This window comes from Hetaerina americana, unplaced genomic scaffold, assembly GCF_022747635.1.
Source record: "Hetaerina americana unplaced genomic scaffold, ioHetAmer1.1.p SCAF_1, whole genome shotgun sequence".
NCBI lineage: Eukaryota > Metazoa > Arthropoda > Insecta > Odonata > Calopterygidae > Hetaerina > Hetaerina americana.
Genome location: NW_027286069.1, coordinates 79,543,341 through 79,564,832, shown reverse-complemented (window position 1 = coordinate 79,564,832; position 21,492 = coordinate 79,543,341). Strand labels below are relative to the sequence as shown.

At 37.0% G+C, this 21,492-nt stretch overlaps 1 protein-coding gene across 1 annotated transcript in view; it reads left to right on the top strand.

Annotated features, from left to right (window-relative positions):
* The window catches only part of LOC139693796 (uncharacterized), a 985,124-nt gene that overhangs the window by 961,440 nt on the left and 2,192 nt on the right, over window positions 1-21,492 (top strand). The window contains exons 10-13 of the mRNA XM_071592080.1: window positions 16,834-17,100; window positions 18,020-18,240; window positions 19,204-19,586; window positions 20,829-20,931. Of these exons, the coding sequence (XP_071448181.1) occupies window positions 16,834-17,100; window positions 18,020-18,240; window positions 19,204-19,586; window positions 20,829-20,931 (974 nt within the window). The remainder of the gene's footprint in view (window positions 1-16,833; window positions 17,101-18,019; window positions 18,241-19,203; window positions 19,587-20,828; window positions 20,932-21,492) is intronic.

Below are 21,492 nucleotides of genomic sequence, written 5' to 3'. Positions count from 1 at the left end.
AGCGGAAATGACCCCACGAGAGACAGATACGATCGTGAAGGGATAATCGCTTCAGAGACGACGTCATGGGGCGTAGTCAGGGAAAGAGTTTCTGTTTATTAAATGCTCGAAGGTCAGCACGGCGGCTATTCCGTGCAAGTGGCGAACTCGGCTATGATAGGAACTCATGCAGGAGTGAGCAAAATATATGTAGCAGTCGATCATTCAAGTAGCCTCGGCGATTCAACCTCCGAGCTGAATCACCGACACTATTTAGGGACCGCTTGAAGTCGCCAGCCATCGACAATAACGAAGCTTTGACGTCACAACCCCACAAGCATTGCACAAATTTGTGGAGAAATGAAGCATAGGAGTGTTCTCGTTAAAGATGTCACTCATGGTGAGTACTTGAATGTATGTCAAGTGCTTTTAGGGCCTATTCTTGCGTCATATCAATCGCAACCGGGTTTTCGATACTTGGAATAGTCTTCAACTCAGTTTTCATCCGGGTTTTTCTTCAAAGTGAAATCGCTCTTGAATTCGATGCAGTGGTAATCAAACAATTGCCAGTCAAATCCTATGCATATCTGGGGATTTTAAATCTGTCGAGAATCGAATCTTTTGGTTCCTTCCTGAGCCATTCCCCTTCCACAATTCAAATCAAATTCCTAAGTTCTGCACACCCTTGTATGCTTTACTTGTATACTCGAATAACTTGTGCTGCGTTCAGGATACGCCAGACGAAATTCAGTGGCCTACTTTGAACGTAGTTTTAGTCTAACCAGGATTCTAGGGGATACAGTTTGTATTCTGAGTGGATATATATATATATATATATATATATATATATATATATATATATATATATATATATATATATGCGGACAGTAGTCCGAAAGAGGTAAAATTTTCAAGTGAAGAGGAAAATGTGACACTTGAGAGGACAGTTTCTTCTTTTATACCGAACTTGTTTATATCTGCTTAAATGTCCCCGTGAAATACTTTCCTCTTAATATCCATCATTCTAAGCTTTGACTCGCCCGAAATAAAATTATTCACTGCATATATCACCTGACTCACGTGAACCTCTTAAGCATATTCCCCCCTGCGCATATTTCTCCCCTCTCTTGGCGTGATCTTCCAGGTGCACACTGATTACATTTTCATCTTCCGTATTGACCTTTTTAAATCTCTGAGATTAATCCCACAACAGACGTAAAAACGAGCTGTATCCATCATAGAATAAGATATTATGTGTATTATAACCTAGTGTTGCAGGCTTTAACCTTAGAGGCAAAATTAGATTATATATAAAATACATTCAAATACACAGTTGAAATCATTATCCCGGAATGTACTCTCTCCATGCACACTTCATTCAGAAAATATTATAGAATAAAAATTCTCCGAGAGATCTCTTGGAGTGGTTGGTTGGTCGACTGCAAAAAGACAGGCAACTCGTCACCTAGCTGCACCGTGACCCCTTTACTCACTGACAGATGAGTGAACAAATGTGACATAAGATATAAACTTCTGTAGGTATAATTATACATATATATACACATAGTATATGAATATACATATACATATATACGGGCATATATAAAAATATTATATTGATAAATAAAATTCAAAGCGATACTTCAAAGTTGAATGGTACAGGCGTAACATATAAGAAAAGAAAAAACTCTGTCCTCTAAGTTTTTAGTTTATTTTTTTTTGTGGTGTCCCGCCTATGCCATCCAGCAACACACACACAGTCATACAACACGTACAAAAAGAAATATATACAGCATTTATGCGCGGAGAAAGGGCGATAAATTTGCAATACCTTGCACTGTTGAACAAATATCCGTATGTTGTATCGCTGAAAAAATTTGCGGAGACGAATATCAGACGTTTTCTGGTAAAGCAGGCAGGCAAAGTAAATGTGCGCTCCCAAGTGTTCCCTTCACAGGGGAGTACGCGCATAACCAGGAAAGGGGGGGGGCGCCCGCATTTGGGAGAGGGCCCTTCACACTCTCGCAGAGAGCATGAGGGCGTCTTGTTTAGAGTGGGGCGGAGGGGAGAACAAGGGAGTGCGAGATGAATGAGTTGGAGTGGGGCGAGCGGCGATATTGGAGGAGGCCGGGGGGAAAGCAGGGCCACCCTCGCCTCGTACCGGAGAGCGGAGAGGTCTACGGAGGGAAGTGGAGTATAATTGAGGGCGAGCTGCGAAACCAGACGCCGGGGACCCTGAGGAGGGGAGTTGGCGATTGCGCGTGGGGGGAGGGGGGGAGGACGAGTGATTGAGAGGGTCTGAGGTTAATCCAGCGGCAGAGGGGACCAGGTCGAAGAGTTGGTGGAAAAGGGGAAGAGGTCGGTATAATCGACGTCCAAGTCTTACCCTCCCACTGCATGCCGTTACCACGAGGACGTTTGTCAGAGGGTGTCAGGTTACCGACCATTAAGGTGAATTGGTGTTTATTAGGATTGCGTACAGTTTTATTTGCTCAGAGGTTGTATCATCGTGCGCCACGTTTCCTACTGTTGTGGTCGCGATTTGAGAGAGGGAAAAAAGGATTCCTGAGAGGTATATCAGTCTGCTTGGCGGTCGATTGCCCTCACTATCTTGCTTCAGTCTCGCTTGCGAATGTAATGTGACGTGAGAATTATTTCTTCTGTGCCAGGTTTAGACTCGTACGATTTTTATCAAGGGTGGATCAAGGAGAGAGGGGATCTAATATCACATCGGCAGGTTTTCTTTCGATATTGATTCCCTTAAAGTAGAATTTTAAGATATGTACAACTATTTCACTATAAATTTGTGCGTTAAAAATCTAATACCTTTATTCTAAATAAGTTACTTTAAAGATTGCTAATGCACATGATATTTAATTGAGGTCACCGTCCGCACTGTATCTGAATATTATATGTATTCATCTAATGGTTGAATGTTTTTGCCTTGCTTGTTGTGTTTTTCCACACCTCCCTGCCCATTTTTTTCAATAATTATGTGAATCCTTATGTTTATTCATATCAATTCTGCTAAAAACGGCCAACTTTATTACATTTGTTTTGTTCCAAAATTTAGTCCTTAAAAGCGGGGTCCCGAATGCTCGACGCGTGCTCGAGGTGAGTCTTAATAAACGCGAGGTGGGCTGGAACTAAATTCGTCGAGATGCGGGTGACATATAGAAACTTTCACGTCCCGAGAATACAGCAGCGTCAACCCGGAAACAATTTGCGGGAACTTATTATCGCTTTTTTTTTGGGCTTCCCTCGGGACAGTAGACTTCGGCTTGAGGTAAGGTGTGACGAACTTACTGAATGGAGAATTGCGCGATATCCCGATTCGGAAGGCACCGATGGTATATTTTTTCTTTTTATTTTCATTAACCCCATAAAAAATAATATTTATACGTCCCCGAGGGAAAGGTAACGCCTTTGCCGCTAAATTTAGAGGTATCTTATTCGATTCCTGCTCTTTTGAGACTTCCTCCACCCACGGCATGGTTTTTGGTGATCGCGTTTGTTATTTTTATCCAGTAATCGTTGTATATGCTAATATATGTTTTGTATTTATAGCTGTGTTTCGTAATAAATTATTTTTTGCAAAAGGAAGTTCATGTCTATTAAAAATTACCTAGAGTAGAGCATTTGAATGCTTCAGTTAAATATTTAGCACTAGGAATCCACGCCCATAACTGGCAGTAAATATTTTACTCGTCCTTAGAACGCTGAGATCGCCTGGTTTAATAATTTCACAAGAGATTAGAAATTCGGTAGGGCGGCCTAAGGACGCTTCTTCAGGGTGGCGTGATGTACACAGCGGCTTCTCTGGGGAACTTGAAGATGCTGATTAGAATAGAGTGGAGTAGGGAACTTGATTTCTCGAGGAACGCGCACTCCCATTTATCCATTATTTATCATTTCTCACTGATTTCCACAGTTATGAAAACGGAAAATCCTTAAATTTCAAGCCTAAACGATTCAAATGCTACGCATGCGTGTTTCCAGGAGCTCAAGTCTTAACACCTTGCCCTACTTATGCTAATGCTCAGACGATATATTTGCGAAGTTGGCACAAATAGCGAAAAGTGACTTTCATTTCCGGGATCGGTTCAGATTAAATATCTCCACTCGAATAAATTCCTGTATATTTTTTGTAACCTTACCAATGGGATTATACCACAATATAATAACTAAATGTTCATTTGTCGTTACTTAAAATCATTGTGGGTTTAAATGTCTTCTGAGGAAATACGCTTCGGGGTTGCGACAGAAAGAATTCCATTGCCAGTATTTCACTGAAAAATATCATCTTATGATACCCTTATGGTGTAATGAATGTATGTTATTTTATTTTAGTTTTAAAACTGTCTCTAAACTCTCATCTCAATTCTTTATCTTTAAATTAACTTATTTTTGATATGCCATATAAAATTAGCTTATCAAATTGTCCTTTTGGTTTTATTTCAATTTAATGGAGTACCACAAAAAAGAGATTATGTTAAATATTTTTTGGGAGTAAGTTGGTAATTGAATGATGAACGACTGTAAAAAAATGTTCAGGTCTATCAGTTGCTTCGAAAGGATTTTCCTCGTGGTCCCTTTGCGCTAATATTACGGTACTGTTTTAATTTTTTATATTTTACGGCAAAAACATTATTCAGAGGAAAGTACTAAATACGAATCAAGCATTCACTCAAGATCTCAAGAGAATTTCTAAACCTTATAGCTGTGCAACAAGTTCTCCCCTTTTAATTATGGCGTTTGTAGGCAAATGCGGTCTTTTGTGAGTTCCAATGTTCCCTGTGGTCATTTTTCTCTAAGCTATATTTTATTAAACTCGCAAATTCCTTCATTTCACTATATCTGCCCATCATCTGTTTCACTACCCAACCAGAGTTATTTGACATTACCCCATCAGTTCTTAGTCTAAAAAAGCCACTCACCTGCGAGATAACGCAAAATTAGTGCCAAATATAAAAAATTCATATTTCCAGAGTAAAGTTTAAGGCAAAGAAAACCGTAATAAGTGAAATAGAGGTGCATGGTGAGTTAATTATTGCCCCGGTAAATATATTGATTGTTCATTGGATCAATAATCATTGTAGTCATTTTTACCCCATTTCGAATGACTGAAATATTTTGGATGTCTCAACATAACAATTTTGAAGATATATTTATTTTATCCTCGTATCCCGCGCTGTTTCTCCAGAATTCCTTCATAAAATGGACTGTAGGCTTAACACTGACTCTAATGGACGATGATGAAAAGTTAAACAAAACATTAGTATTTAAATTATTTAGAAATACTTCATTTTTTAAATAAAACTCTTTCTAGCGTGACTTGGCGGAAAATCTTCACATTTAAAATGAAAAGCGAATAACTTGGCTTTTCCAAAGAGAAACGGGTTCAATGTGGAAAAGCCGAGTTATTTATTTTTCATTTTCAATACTTCATTTTTTTAATTCATTTATCATTGGTTAATATAATATTTTATTTTTCTTGAAAAAATATAAAAACACATTTCACGCGACCTTTGGAAATGTAAGCCCTTGAAGTCTTAATATTTTATTTCCCGTTTCGAAGAGGAAAATTGTCCCTTGACTCAGAAAACGTCGGACGTTTGTCATTTCATTTCTGTTTAAAGTTATTTTCATTCGTCTATCATTATTGTCTGAAGAACTTTTGCTGTCTTTAATTAGTGAATAAGTAAAATTCAGTTCTTTATGAGAACCATCCGACATATTCAAATCAAATATAACTCAGTAGTTGATTTTTACAAGTGGTGATAAATATTGCGTTCTTATCAGACCTTAAAACAACGCAAATTAGTGTGCGTCAAGTTTCCCAACACGCCAGTAGGACGATCATGCTTTATTAATTATTTTAAAGACGTATAAATAACATCGTTAAACAGTAACAATGTAATATTATTGCTGTGACTTTTAGCGTGATAATTAAATTTTAATTTGAAATTCATTAAGTCAAATAAAAAGTGTTTTATATTCCTATATACTCACTTAGTGATGCGAGAGCCGCTTTAAGTTGCTCCGACAGACGAGATCGCGTTGTACTATATATGCAGATGAGCTGATAATCTAATATGTGCTTCCCCAGCACCCACTACTGATAAGGGAATCGAACCCGTGTCTCTTTGATTTGACGTCAAGTTCTGTTTCCGTCAGACTATCCGGACCTGCTGAAAAAAAATTACGGTGAGTAGGGGAAATTATTTGCCCTACTGACCAGCAATGACCACCTGAGTGGGGGAAATATTTTTTAATTCCTGAACACAACATAGTATCCCCTGGTGATGAAATATATCTTATTGACTCGAACTAATGGCTTCCAAAATCATTAATATTTTAAAATCGGAATTATTTTTGCTGTTTTGATAATTTTATTTTGCTATAATTTTAAAGTAATAGCCATCCATTGTGGTAGAATTTACCACCTAATAAACAATCTCCTAACATTTATTAAAGTTAAATAATGAAGAGGAGTTACAGCAGTGGTTTATTTCTATGATCACTATGTATTTTATGCTAAAAACTTGTTTTGACGCCTCATAAGACGCAAACCATGAGAGCAGCCTAGCATAGATAGGTAGGAGGCACAGAAAATACTTCATGAAGACAATAAGTAAGAAAGACAGCTGGAGTAAGATACGGGAAGGGAGAATGTTAAGCGAGTGTGAAATGGGAGGAACAGCTTATATTTGAGATTTTGTGGAGGTAGATGGGAACTGACAAGAAGAGAAAATTCCCTAGAATTCAGAGTAAATAATTCCTTTCCCTTTTTCTTTTCTTTTTCTCTTTAATTCTGTCTTCAGAAAGAAGGACACTCTAATGATATCCTATAAAATATGCATTAATGTCGCAGGAAGTCAATCTATCCGTGGTCTCTGTGCAGGCAGCACCATAATCAAAGCAAACATCTCTCCCAACATCTAGAATGAAACAACTCTATGTTCAGCATCGTTGAAGAGCTAGAAGCTCCACTAAATAAACGAAGATTTTTTTTTTATTTTAAACGAAATTGGCATCCTGAATGCTGTTTATTAAGGATACTTATTAATAATTCATCAATATATGTTCCAAGTATTTTATCTTTGGCTTCAGTTTTTCCTTTCCGAAGGCTATGTGTGCTTTTCCCTGTAAATAGGCTCAAGTTTCAATCTCGTTGACCTTTTGAATACTGTGTGTATTGATAACATCTTCCAGGCCCTGTAACGGAATGCCATGCTTCTTTTTCATTCTTTTTTCATCAAAGCTTGGCTTCCATGACGCAAATATCTTCAATAATACTTTTCTTTACACTGAACAAAAGTAATATCAGGTTATGTTTCGTCACAGTACAACGTAAAAATGTAAATGAAGAAAAAGGGTAAGGAAAAAATTTGAGATGAGAATACTTGTATTTTGTCATTAAAACGTTCATGTCATGACTAGGAAAATAAGAGAAAAGATGATTTTGAATTCACCCTCATAGCCTTTTGCTTTGGATTGGACGGTTATCAGAAGTCAAGAATCTAGAATTGCCACCCTTTTTCTGAGAAATAATGATTGACGATTGATTACGGAAGGCCTAAAACTGTCGTCGCTTCCCGCTTCCAGCATTCTTGGTCTGGTGTATCTTCTTCCGTTAGCCATCTTACCTTCTGCCACCACCTAAATCCATACTTTAACTTCCAAAACTAACTAAATTCCTGTTTTCCAAGTGTATTTGAACCTTCCACTTCTTCTCTTGAATATGTAGGCATAGTTATGGATCATCTCTGATTGCCCATCCTCCTCATATGGCCGCGCTTGAGAATGTCTCTCCTCAACGTTTTTCATGATTTTATTTGTTTTATGTCATTTAACCAAATGCATGGTTCTAAATAAGCTCTGATATCGGCACTCATGTATAAAATAATAACTTTTAATCTAACGACGGAAAACTGGCGTTTTGTTTTGGTGAGAATGTGTATTATTCATTGAAATTGAGTTCATTTTTGTTTTATCGGTATGCACGCAGGTTTCAAATGCCCGCATTCTATTCTGCTTGCTTCGTAATGGGTGTTTACTGGCGTCAAGAGTACAAGACGGCTGAGACAGTTACAAACAAGCCCAACGCAGTGAAAGATTTAATATTAAAATGAAAGCAATAAGTGCGCGAGAATGTGTAGTCGATAAAGTGGAGTGCGCGATTCCTCTCGGAATGGATACCGTAAATGTTTGCCGGGTTGTGAGCGACGGGACGGAGGGACTCTCATTCGATTCAATCGCATAAACTTCATGGAGTTCCCATTGAGAGCACTTCAGTCCGCTCGTTTGTCGTTATTTTCCAATTAGTCCGCGCCGAGACACAAAGTGAGCCCACGTCTGACCGGTTCCACTCCTCTGGCGTGCGCATGCCGGAGGGATGAAATATCAACGCCCAAAAGTGCATCATCCTCATAAAGCTCGAGCGTTCGAGTTGGCGCCATCGACGTCGGATCGCGTACCTTTATGGGTGAGATGATCGGTGACCCGGTTCCCTTCCAAATTCGCCCGCAGTAAAACTCCGATGGGGGTGGGTAAAAAATTACCCGTCGGATGGAAACAAACGTAATGACCGAATCTCCTCCTTCCCGCCTCGGATCAGCCGCACATTTCGATGGTATTGCCTCGTACCTGGCGCAAGGAACAAGTGAGGAGGAGAGGGGACTCAAAAACTAGATTCCGTGAAATCGGTTCTGCCCCGTGGATTTTATCGTCCCCTCCTCCCCTAAAATTTCATCGCTTTTTCTCCCGGGACGATCCTCACCGTAAAAATAAAAAAATAAAACACCACGGCGGCCCCTATCCCACCCCCTTGGACATTAAACGCGTGAGGAGAACGGGAGACGAAACTCATTCCTCCGACTGATCCTCCAATACGGGATCCTTTCTCCCGCGACCGGAGATACAGAGAAAAAAATAAATAGATAAAAGAGGCCCCCTCTCTCTCTATTTATCTAACTCTATCTTCCGCTCTTCGTTTTTACGACGCGTGGGTTTCTTCCGAGCTACGGGCATTCAATTGTTTCGGAAAAACTGTCGCGGGGTTTTTATCTCGCCTCGGAAGGATAGGAGAGAGAAGGGAGACCGACATGAGCACGATCCAGCCTCTCTCCGCGAAAACAATTTTAAATTCGCCCATAGCCTTGTCTTCCCCCTCCCTATCCGATAATGATGTCGTCTTGCCTCGATCTGAACATTTTTTATGGCAACCCTCCTACGACGGCTCCCTTCCCGCCTATTCCTCTGCCCTCTTGGGAGGGCAGACGGCTGTTTTGGGTGCCACGCGGATTTTCCGGACCCTTCGGCCACGCAGCGACGCCCCATTAGTCCTCGCCTTCACAGTAGTATGACCTCGACAACGAGGAGTATCGAATGTCTGGTGGTAGCTATCATACTCCCACTCTCGCTGGCATAAAGTGGTGAATTCACATAGTGGTTGAGTTATTCAGGAGAGCACCTGGAAGGTCAAAGATTACGCCTATCGTGTGCCCACTCCCTCAAGAAGTCACTTTCGGCCAAAGCCGGATCCTTTATTTGAATGGCATCATCTTAACCAACATTCGAGGTTTTGTGATTATTTGGTTCAAATCTTTCGGGTCGGAGAAATTAAAGCACAAAATTATCATGGTTAATCCTGACGTTAAATACATTAGTGATCCATGTTATTGTTGATAACTTAGTTGCTATCTGATAATGTATTTAATCAAGTTTCAATAAATTTTTGAGCTTCTTTCGTCATAGCTGCCAATGCAAAAGTGCACGCTATAATTTGGAACGTTAAATGAAGGACCCGCATGTCAACCAATATTAATTTATCGTTCGATTCAATGAATGAAATCACGATTAGACTAACACATTTATCAGTTAAGAGTCGTCTTCAGTTTAGTCACTAGCTTTTAGCTTCCAGAACTGTAATACTATGAATTTCCGATTCGTAGATTATTATTTTCATATTCGTATTGTTTTGTCATGCACAAATTCATCAGCAAAGGAAAAACACGTGAAACGTAGCTCCCGAATAGAAGTGGGAAAAAAGAAAACCCGAATTGGGTTTATGGAGAACTGCTAAAATCACATCTCTGACTACGTTAACCCTTCAATACATCACTACCCGTATCTTTCAACTTCGTAAATGAGGCCAAAATGCTCCTCAAGGGTCTCAACTCCCCGATACAAAAATTCGTCTCCTATGATCAAAGAACCAAAAAAGAAACTTTAATGAACCTCGATAAACCGTATCCATTTAAAATGGCTCACATTAATAAATCGAGATTAAAGGGTTGGGTGTGTGAGTGTGTGTGTGTGTGTATGTATGTATATATATATTATTTATTTATTTATTTATTTATTTATTTATTTATTTATTTATTTATTTATTTATTTATTTATTTATTTATTTATTTATTTATTTATTTATTTATTTATTTATTTATTTATTTATTTATTTATTTATTTATTTATTTATTTATTTATTTATTTATTTATTTATTTATTTATTTATTTATTTATTTATTTATATTTATATATTTATATATTTATTTATTTATTTATATATTTATATGTATATATTTATTTATTTATATATTTATACATATACACACACAATGAAACTGAAGTGTAATATATATTACATTACACTTCAAAAACTGAGGGTAAAAAGTTATGCACGGCGTGTTCGTAGCTAAAAAATCTCTTTTACAAAGGACTTGTGGAATCCTAATGAGATCACCAAACAGTTTGGCTTACCCTTGTGAGAATCGCCAGATTTTTTTCTATTGAAGGTGGTCGACTTGAAAAAAAATCCATTCCGCGCATTCTAGTTATATTGGTTTCGACGGCCATTCTCGCGGAGCGGAAGGAAGCAAACCATCGCTGTGGGCTCGGCCCATTTGTACTTGCTGTCATTCTATCTTTTAGAAGTGGCATTGCTTTGATCATATCGTGAGACCAGGTGCTCTAGATATCTCTTTTTACAAGAAAAATTTTGTTAAGAAAGGTTTAGTCAACCTTTTACATCATTATTGTGGCAATTAAAACATTTTTTCTTTAATTTGACCGGATTATTTCCACCAAAATAATTTAAAATTTTGTGCTCGCAATAACAGCCAGCAATAGTTTTTTTTATAAACTGCTTTCCCGAGTAGATAAATACTTCTCAATCTACTCTCGTCAACCACAAAAAATAGCACACACTTCACGGGGATTGAATCCGTACAACGGCTGTTGGAACAGCGTCCAATATCACGGTCGGGTCCCAAAAAAAGCAATTCAAAACATTAATTTGGCACGAAGTTGGAATACTCTGTGAGCCGCACTTCGGTTACAAACGTGAAGGCACATACACATTGACCGCACTTAGTGTTTTGAAGGACTTAGTGTTATTTTTTACTTCGTGTCTTCGTGTCCATAATTTAAATTGGATATGAAATCAGGAACCTTATCATTACTTCGTCACAGTAACAAAAACATTTGTTTTTCATATGCATAGGGTTGTTATGGTAGTAAATGTAAACCTAAGTTAATATTTTACGCTAGATTTAGAGAGTTCGGGAATAATGGGAAGTTAAATTTGGAAGAAATTTCAAATCGCTCCGTGGAGAAGTGGGCAAAGCAGTGGTTTCGAACACCAGTAATTAATTTATAAACCGTCTTAACACTGGTTTTCTGTCTACACTCGGTAATGACTTCATAAATTAGTCTCGTGCGTAGAGAATTCAAAACTGTGGAACAGCAAATATCCCCTTCAGCCCCCCCACAGCAAATATCCTCAGAATCTTTTCGAGGTAGCAATGAAAACTTTGCACTATGCAGTAGGCGCAAACCAATTGAGAAGAACTTTATTCCATGGAATGAGAAACGGCGGTGGAGAACACCATATAGGGCTTTGCACCCACCTTCGATCTAGCTCCCACAATATGGATTTCTCTTTGCTTCGCTGGAATTATTTTCATTTCGAGTTGAGAGAGCTCGCGTACTCGCATTTCAACTAAGGATACTTACAAACTGAAGGGGAAGGAAACTGACGGCTATGCAAGTTAACGTTCTGAAAATTCAAGGACAAAAATCATTTTTCCTCCGGGTGAATACATTTTCTTCGTGTACTCGAAAATTGAATTTTTTTTTAATTTCCCTTTCATCATCAGAGAGTTGAATAAAATTTCGTCCATAGTTTAATTACAAATTGTATCTCGCTGGCTCTCTGCGAACATTTTTTCATTCCTTTTTGGAATATCAATGGGAGTATTTAAAGCTATGGTATTTTTTATTTTCTTTTCGACAAGAGGTCGTGTTTGCCTGAGTCACTTTTCAGGTGAATTTATCTTCTTTTAAATTACAGTTTCATAAAATTATACACCTAGTAAAAACTTATGCGACAGCCTTAGAGAAACGCAAGAATAAGTAAATAAAAACTTAGCTTGAAATAAATTACTCAATCACAGTAAAGCGAGTGTAAAGAAAGTGTATAATTCATGAGTATAAAATATTTTCCGAGTCTCTTCTTAGTCGACTAAGTCTCGTTGACAGCACACCAGCAATTTAATCGAGATGTCGAAGTTGTAAATCGTGTTTTGAACGTGAACATGCATGGTAACATGGCCCGTCTCGACCCTTGGGAAACCTAACTACCTGTAAGCAGCCGCAATCCACGTAATTTGAGCAGCTTCGCGGGTGAATTTCGCAGTTTGCCTTACAGTGCCCTGCATCATGAGCCATGGTAAATGCATTTGTATGGCTTTAAGTGTGATTCTAGCAATCAAAACTGAAAAAACGTTATAAAGAGTTATTAAAAACGACTTATTTACAAAACGTGAACCGAAAGGTACCTAATTAAACCTGAATAAACTCGAGTTCTGGTTTCAACCTGAACTCGAATAGGTATATACTTGGCAATGTCTATCATTGTATATATGTACATGTATAAATACTCTTCTAGTGTTAGATAGGCATGTACATTTATTATATGGCCTGCCTTTTTCAAAATAATTTAATCATATATTTAATTCCAGCATGCATCTTGAAAGCTTTTTATTTTCGAGATATTTTAAAGAGAGCATTCACATACTTTTCTTGATATGAAAACATTGTCCTTGTATTTCAAGATTGTTCCACTTTTACATAACACGGATTCTAAGTAGTATAAATCAAATTTGAGCTCCTTTTTCAGCTGGCATCTCCAATAGCGTTTCAGATTTTAGACATGTTTAACTAATTCACATAATGGTTTTGAGTCCTCCCCATTCCTTTCGATCCTTAATTGACATATGAAGAAAACTTTTCGTTCATCGTTTGAAGTGCCTAAACTTCCACATTTGCAATTAAACTTAACGTTGCTCGAAATAACTATTTATTAACGAATTCCAAGAAGACCGTAGTGGTTCTATTTTTTTAAATATTTGTTTTCCCTAATTGTTAATTCACCAGCGTTATGAATAAGACTTCAAAGAAAAGCCTTAGAATTAACAAAGGCGCGACTAATATAAATGAAAAAATATATATTATATAATTTATGATTTGAGTACTTTTCATTATTTGTGATAAACTGATTGAGTAAAACTTTATTTTTGTGAATCGTATTGAATACTAATCAAAGTAGAGTGACTGAAAATGATTCTGACCATGTCACTCGAACGCAATTTTAACGCATATATGAATTTCAAAGCTTTTAAAGCGTCAAATATTATTTCTTGAGTAAATAGAGATTAATTTATTGAACATGATTTCTTTTTAAAAGGTTTCTTTTCTAGAAGTCTTACATTTTTCAAAACGTAGGCTCAATTCCATGTAAAATATATGGTAGTCGGATAAAATTTATTCAATCATTAAGGACGTTAAACAGTTTGAAATATGGGGAAGACCTCTTGTAGTAAGCATTTGGATGCACTTAGACGTAGTTTCAGTTACCGGCCGAATAATGCAGTAAACCTGAATTCAGACCAAATATACTTTCGAGAAGTTAGGAATACAAGTTGTTTTTTTATTAAACGAGGTTTTTAAGACGCGGCCCATGGATCTTGGGATTAAACATGAAGGATCTTAAACTCGTGAATTTATCGTCATCTCAAGCGGCATTAAGGTTAAATTTTGTTTCAACAGCGGTATAAATCAAGGAACGCTTAAGGTATTCACCTAAAATTCCTTTCCTTTGTCTCCTTGTTTATTTTTTCCAATGCCCCCTCGTATTAATTCCTGATAAATTAATGGGCATGATGCTTTGTAGCGCCTCGGCATTTGGGATTCTTATTTCACTCAAAAGACCAGAAAATATGCAGAAATATAAATTAATCCCATGAATCGTGAGAAATTTGTTTGTGTGATCTTAAGATATTTTATAAATTTTATTTCATTTTTGTAAATTTAGTTCATTTTCGTTCGCGATCTATCTGTAGGATACATCTTCAGGCTTTATGAGTATTTCGTCTTGAGATGTTTACAATGTCAAAAGCGTAACTTATGCGCTACTACGGATTGATAAAGGAATTAAAATATTAAATACTTTGGGAAATTCTAGCGACTTTTATTTCTTTTCGGAAAAAATCATTGAAACATTTTCTGGTGAGAATTCTCACGAGTAAAGATGAATGATCGCTGTGTAAGTTTGAAAAGATGAACATGCTAATCATAACTTTAACTGGAAAATTTACTCTACTTGCCCGAAAAGGACCACTCTACGATCACCGGAATTATAAGCGAGTGGAAACAACGACTAGGATATTATAGAGGAACTCGAGTAAAAAGGCTATCTATCATAAATTACCGCTTTAATATTTCCATTTATACATATAGTTTGTGAAATGTGGAGGCATTCCTTATTTCGCACGAATTTTAAGAAGATATGAATTTTTTGGCAATAATGGCATTTGGGTTTTAATAAATAGGCGGAAGAGTTTAAAAAAAACATTCCTCGCTCTTCTCACTTGAGCTATTCAGGAAACGTAATTTACACTGAGATCTGCGATGCTTCAGTCGATCTGCGATGGTTAAGAGCATCCGCCCGGCAAGTGGAAAGATCCGGAGTTCAAGTCCCAGTCTAGTATATATTTTTACACTTGTGATCTTCCTGATTCCCCCTTCCCCACCTCTACTGTGTTCGTCCTTTATATGTGTTCCCATCCCTTTTCCTTATATATATAAACCATAAACACAGTAATCAACCCGAAGGTCGGTTTAGTAGGTGATGGTAGAGATCACCCAGTACTAAGCCCTATACGGCGTGTAAAATTCACACATCAGGGTAGGGGGGCCAGTTCCTTTCCCTGTGCCTGTTATGGTTTCCCAGGAAGACCTGGTACCCGAAAAATCACTTTAGCTTGGGTCAAGCCGCAGGTGGCCAGAGTGCCTTGCCCGGGAATCGAACCCGGGACCCTCCGGTCAGCAGTCCAACGCTCTATCCACTGGACTACCGCGACCCACTATATATATATATATATATATTTTAAACTTAAATATCTAGTAATATCACTTTTGAAATCATGGTATCGAATTTGACCGCATTTTAATGGTGGATGACAAAAGACTTTCTTTATCAGGCTAACGTTGATTACGAGTATTACAATAAATGTTCATCTTTCAGGGAAGCATAATTAAAAAACTTTTTGAAGGGAATACATTTATGCTAAAAGATTGGCAATGTATATTAATATGTTGAGCAACTTATGGCGTGATATAAAAATTTTATATATCAATTATTCACGACTTCAAATAAGAAATGAATAAAGCATGTGTCTGATTTTATTCAGAAGGCTGTTATTTGTTGAATTGCGAGCTTAACTTTTGGCATTAAGAAAAAAATAATATTAACTTCATCATTCAATATTACCTACTTTGCATTCCAATCTTTAAAAAAATGTTACGACTTCCGATAAATAAACTTCCTTTACTGTTTTCAATGAAACTGGAATTTTAAATAATATAATATTCTTAAGACATGTCATCCTGTAGAGTAGGCAACTAGAAGCCTTATGTTAATTGCGGGTAGTATAACTTGCAGGATTGCATAATTTCTTTTAATTGCAAGGCTAAGAAATAGGAATAATTCCTTCTTTTAAGTTATATTTAAACATGTTTTTCTATAAAAAATTAAACACATATTTAAAGGGAATTTCAATTTTAAATATTTTATTCCAACCCACAATTATTATAAATTTTAGACTAAATAGGTTAGATAATGATTCATCGGATTTCGAAATTTATGATTGCATTCATAAACTGTTACTCTTAATTTTAAATTTTCCCCGACAATTAAAGAAATTGTTTTCAAGTTTGACATAACGATTAAAATAAATGTTGCATGTAAAGAGTATGATCGCAATAATGAATGAAACCCTTAAATGATATTAGAATATGTGAGAAAAATAATACATAATAACCTGAGACAAATATTATGCAAATGTTTCGACACAGATTTATATCTCCTTCAATTTTATCAGACCATTTTGCATATTTAATCACTCTGACATTTTTAAGTCAAGAATCACACCTCGTCGAAGCCTGGTAGTGCCTATGTTCGAGAGGGACTTAACCAGTACAGGCAGTGGCTTAATCCTTCCGATTGTCTACTTCAACGATTTCCTTGAGGTAAAATTTCACTTCAGTAACGCGCGTAGGTAAGCCTGGTGCCTAAACTCAAACCCTTCGGTTCTCTCGTGCACCCTTACCTTTCGCCAGACGGAGTCGGTAGGAGTTTTTGGCCCATCCCCGCACCTTTCCCTCGGACGCTGCACATCGTTTCCCGATCTTCTCGAAACAAATTAAACGAGGAGTGGAAGGGTGGGTCATTTCCCTGGGCGTGCGCAACCCTCCGGCTAAATCAACCACCATCCTCTTCCCTCTTCGCAGAGATAGATCCGAATCTGGCCACTCCGCCGCCTCTCCAGAACTCGATGACGCCAGGTGGTCAAGGCGTGGTGGTGTACGGAGAGAGGCCGCCGGACCAGGTGACCCTGGAGGACCTGTGCCCGCCTCCCGCTCCCTGCCCCAACTGCTCCACCCCCAAGGAGCTCAAATGCCGAGAGGGTGGTATCTCCCTCTTCGACCTCCTCGGGCGCATGGAGATAAGGCCCTTCGGCAACGAGACCTTCCCGGGACTGCCGAACAGGACGTTGGGTAAGAGAAGGGGAGGCTTCCTCTGAATTTGCATGAAAGGTCTCTATCCTCTACTTGTCTCTCACTCTCTCTCTCTTTCGTTCTCCCTTACTCCATTTCTGTCATTTCTCTCTCTCTCGCTCCCTTACACTCCCTGGCTTAAGTTCGTGTGGTGGAGAGAGAGGGAGAGGGATAGAAGTTGTGATGGGAGATGAAGAGGAAACCGACTTTAGGGTTAGGGTAAATGCCTCAGGGTTCGATTTCTGGAAATTGGCCCAACCCTCCTTTCCAAGGGCAGTCAGCCGGCGGAAAAATTTAAGTCGCATCAGCTTCATGATTGCTTTGGTTACCACTGATGTATTTATTTGTGGGAGAGCAAGGGGGATATGTCGGTCGCCCTTGGTCTAATCAACACGGGTTGATTAGACCAAGGGCGACCTTGGCTGGGTATTCAGCTGTTTTACTGTTTATATTTGGTTTTCATCATGGACATTGTGGCAACATTCCATTAAGTACATGTTGAAATTTTTATCCCTATAAAATTCGGGGCATTTACTATTAACTTTCCTTAATATAAAAGCTGATTTTTCTATAGTGTTAAAATACATTGATTAAAACCAAATTAGTTAAAATGTTGATTGGCACAAAATATAGACCTAATAATTGATTTAAATGAACACGAGTTTAAACATTTAAAAATTAATGATATCAAATATAGATAGATATATGGAGGTCTTTATTTGGGCGAAATATACAAAGTAATGAACAGACAACGGCATCTCTCTGATGTCCCATAAATTCCATGAAATCTTGTGTTAAGTTGTTTTGTAGATCGTATTTTTAGGGTTTGCCATTGCAGTGGCGTACACGATTTCTATCAGAATATTTTAATGTCACTCATCTCTTAATTCCATCTGATACTCTGTGTTCTGTTTCATAGACTGCGTTCTCTATGCCGTTGGGAAGCCTGTGTATCTGCGATATACTGATGCAACATATGGAGGATGGATGAGAGACCCGATGCCGAGAAGTGAATCGGATGCCGACAAATTCTGGGTAACCAAAGAAGGGGATAACCACCGCCTCTACGAATACGCCAATAAAACTATGTTCCGCAAGGATGTACCTTCAAAGAATTACACCTTGCAGCCAGGGTTCAAGGTACGCCCAGTCGTTTTTGTCTCTGTTGTCATTTTAGTAGAAAATGAGTCAAATTTAAAAACAAACTTTTTTAACAGGTGCTTTATTCCACAGTATGGAAACCCCAAAGAAACAGGGGAAACTAAATAAATGGAAAGATAAGTAGAGGGGGGGAGATAAGCACTCGTGATCATTATTTGAGATGACGGTGGCAGGTAGCTGGTATCCTGGCGGTAGGAAGGAGGGAAGAATAAAGAAGGTTTTAGCGGGAAGGCCGCTTGACCCTTCTTTATTTTTCCCTCCTTCCTACCGCCAGGATAACAGCTACCTGCCACCGTCATCTCAAGTAATGATCACGAGTGCTTATCTCCCCCCCTCTATTTATCTCTCCATTTATTTAGTCTCCCCTGTTTCTTTGGGTTTTCCAGATTTTCCCTCCTTGTCCCTGCTTACCTTACTCCTCACTCTTTTCTTCCCCCTCCCTTCCTCAAACAGGTATAAATATGATGTATCACAAGTTGAATCATATCTTGTACCTGAAGATGGTTCGATGAACTGAAATGCGTTGTACGTTACAAATAAATCTGTGGAAAAGTGCAAATTTTGTTTTTCTCATAATACAACTGCTACTTTTGAATTTCAAAATTATGGTGTGGTTAATAAACTTCAGTTAATAAAGGAAAATACATTAACACTCATATTATTAAGGTAAAGAAGAAGCAAAAAATTAAATTTAATTTCTACATTTTAAGTGTTAGTTCATGAATTTACATAATGTATTTTGGTGCTCCATATATTTACTGCTACAAGCTTATAAGTTAACCAAATACTCATTAGATAATGGTGTCATCTGGTGAAAAAAACGGTTTTTGTCTTTGTTAATTAATTTTAATGCATTTTCCATTGCTGAATTAAAGAATGATTAGTAAGCTCGTCAATCCTGTGTACCCTCAAATAAAATTTTAACTATTTTTTATCCTCTAGGGTAACTCTCATGTGGTTTACAACGGATCATTCTACTACAACCAGTTGAACCAATCAAAAGTCATCCGATTTGACCTAACAACAGAATCCTATGCTGGTGTTGAGGCACCCGACGCGCCCCACTCTGGTGGAGGAGCGAACTACCTCTACACTACAGACTACAATTATCTAGACTTTTCTACAGATGAGAATGGCCTCTGGGTGATATATGGATTGCCACCACCTTCAAACAATACAGTTGTCATGAAACTGGATGCAGTGACCCTTAAGCGAGAGTACATGTGGAACATTAGCATAGATCACCACAAAGTCGGTGAAATGTTTGTGGTCTGTGGTGTTCTCTATGCAGTTGACAGTGTCACCGAAACCAATACAAAAATAAGGTAAGAGATATTTAAAATTTCTTGAACAATAATTACTTAATGTATCTGCATTCTCCCAAAAATTTATAATGTTTAATGATTCCCAATTACCTTTTCCTCAGCAAAGTTCACTGAACATTAATTTTTACCCAATTCATGATTTTATATATATATGGTAGTGGAAAGATAATGTAAAATATATTAAATATTCCAGTTGGCCCAGGAAGATGTAAAATTATACTTAAGCAACTTTGTTAAGGATGAATCAAACTTATTGAGTGATTCAAGGAAATAGTCAACATCATAGATCTGTGGAAGATATGCTTAACTTATAAATTTTATGAGTTTTATATACCATGATGCCAAATATTTCATATTAAAAAACACCTTTGACTGATTTACTAACAGAAAATCTTATTGAAATAGAAAATCAATTATAAATATGAGTGATCTTTAATAATGATGGTATAATTATTAAAGCCAGGTTGTAACAAGTATTTAGAGAAAAAATATTTCATTTCATTACTTGCCTTGAAAACAGCTTTTCATAAAATATATTTCTCATATGAATATTAACTTTCAATTTTAAATGGTTATCAATTATGTCAAAGGTTTTCAATGATGTTCTTATTTTTAATATTAATGGAATATGTTGGTGATTTCATTGATTTGGTGGCATAAAAAATTTTTATATACTTCTAAAAATGATCACGATCTATATAATTATTACATTCAAATTTTTCCTTATCATGTGTGTACCTTATAATCATTGAACAATTTTGCAAAGGTTGAAAACTTCTCATTGAACGTCTAAATTCAGGTTTACTATTCTTGGTATTTATTCAAGATCAATATCAGGTGGTAGACCATTCAACACAGATGCACATTTACCTGGTGAAATATTTACAAATCAATACAAATAAGAATATACCATCAATCAATCAGAGTAATTTCAAGCTAATCACTTGAATAATATTTTTTCCTTTTTCATTAAGTTGTGTGAATGTAATTCATATGGTACTATATGGGGTGTGTTCTTTTATTTTTAATAAATATTATCTCATCAGAGAGTAAGAAATTGGATACGGACTACATTTCACCTATTTGTTTCAATAATTTAAATATTACATCCTCCACCCAATTCTTTTTAAGCTAATTTCCCCTAAATAATTAATATCAAATAATACATTTTATTCTTTTTAGCTTAAGTAATTTGGAAAACTATTCATTACTACCCTTAATTAATGCATTAATTTTTTACAGATTTGCCCTTGATCTTTATAAGAATATGCTTCTTGACGTGAACCTGCCTTTCACCAATCCTTTCAGAAAAACTACAATGATTGGATACAATTCTAAAAACAAGGTAAATTGAACATTGTGTCGATTTGTTAAAAAAGTACCAATTTTAAAATTTTGGTACCTGATTAACATCCAGACAAGTTGAAATTAATATATGCTCTTTTTTGTTCACCACATTACAATTATGCAGTGTTAATGCATTGTCTCCATTAAATTTGTGTAGTAATGGAATAACTGAAAAATTATATCTCTATGAAACATTTGGTCCCTCCATCTGTATAAACCAGTATAAATCTAATAACAGGGATGTTATAGTCATAAATGGTCCATAGCACAATAGTACATTCAGCAGTATTATACAAGAAAATTGAATTGACATCACAAGCCTATTTTAAAGCTGCACCCTTGAGGATACTATAAAGCTATGTAAAACTATATTAAAACATAAAACGCAGAACAGTATTTGTTACAGAGAAAATTTATTTAGGGATGACCTCATTATGTTGATGGAAGTTGGGGTCACCTCAAAAAATCTCCTGTGGACCCTACAAAGTTTTTATTTTGTTTTTTCTTATACCACACATTTACAAAGTTGAGTCTGATATGGTATAATTCCTAAAAAGTA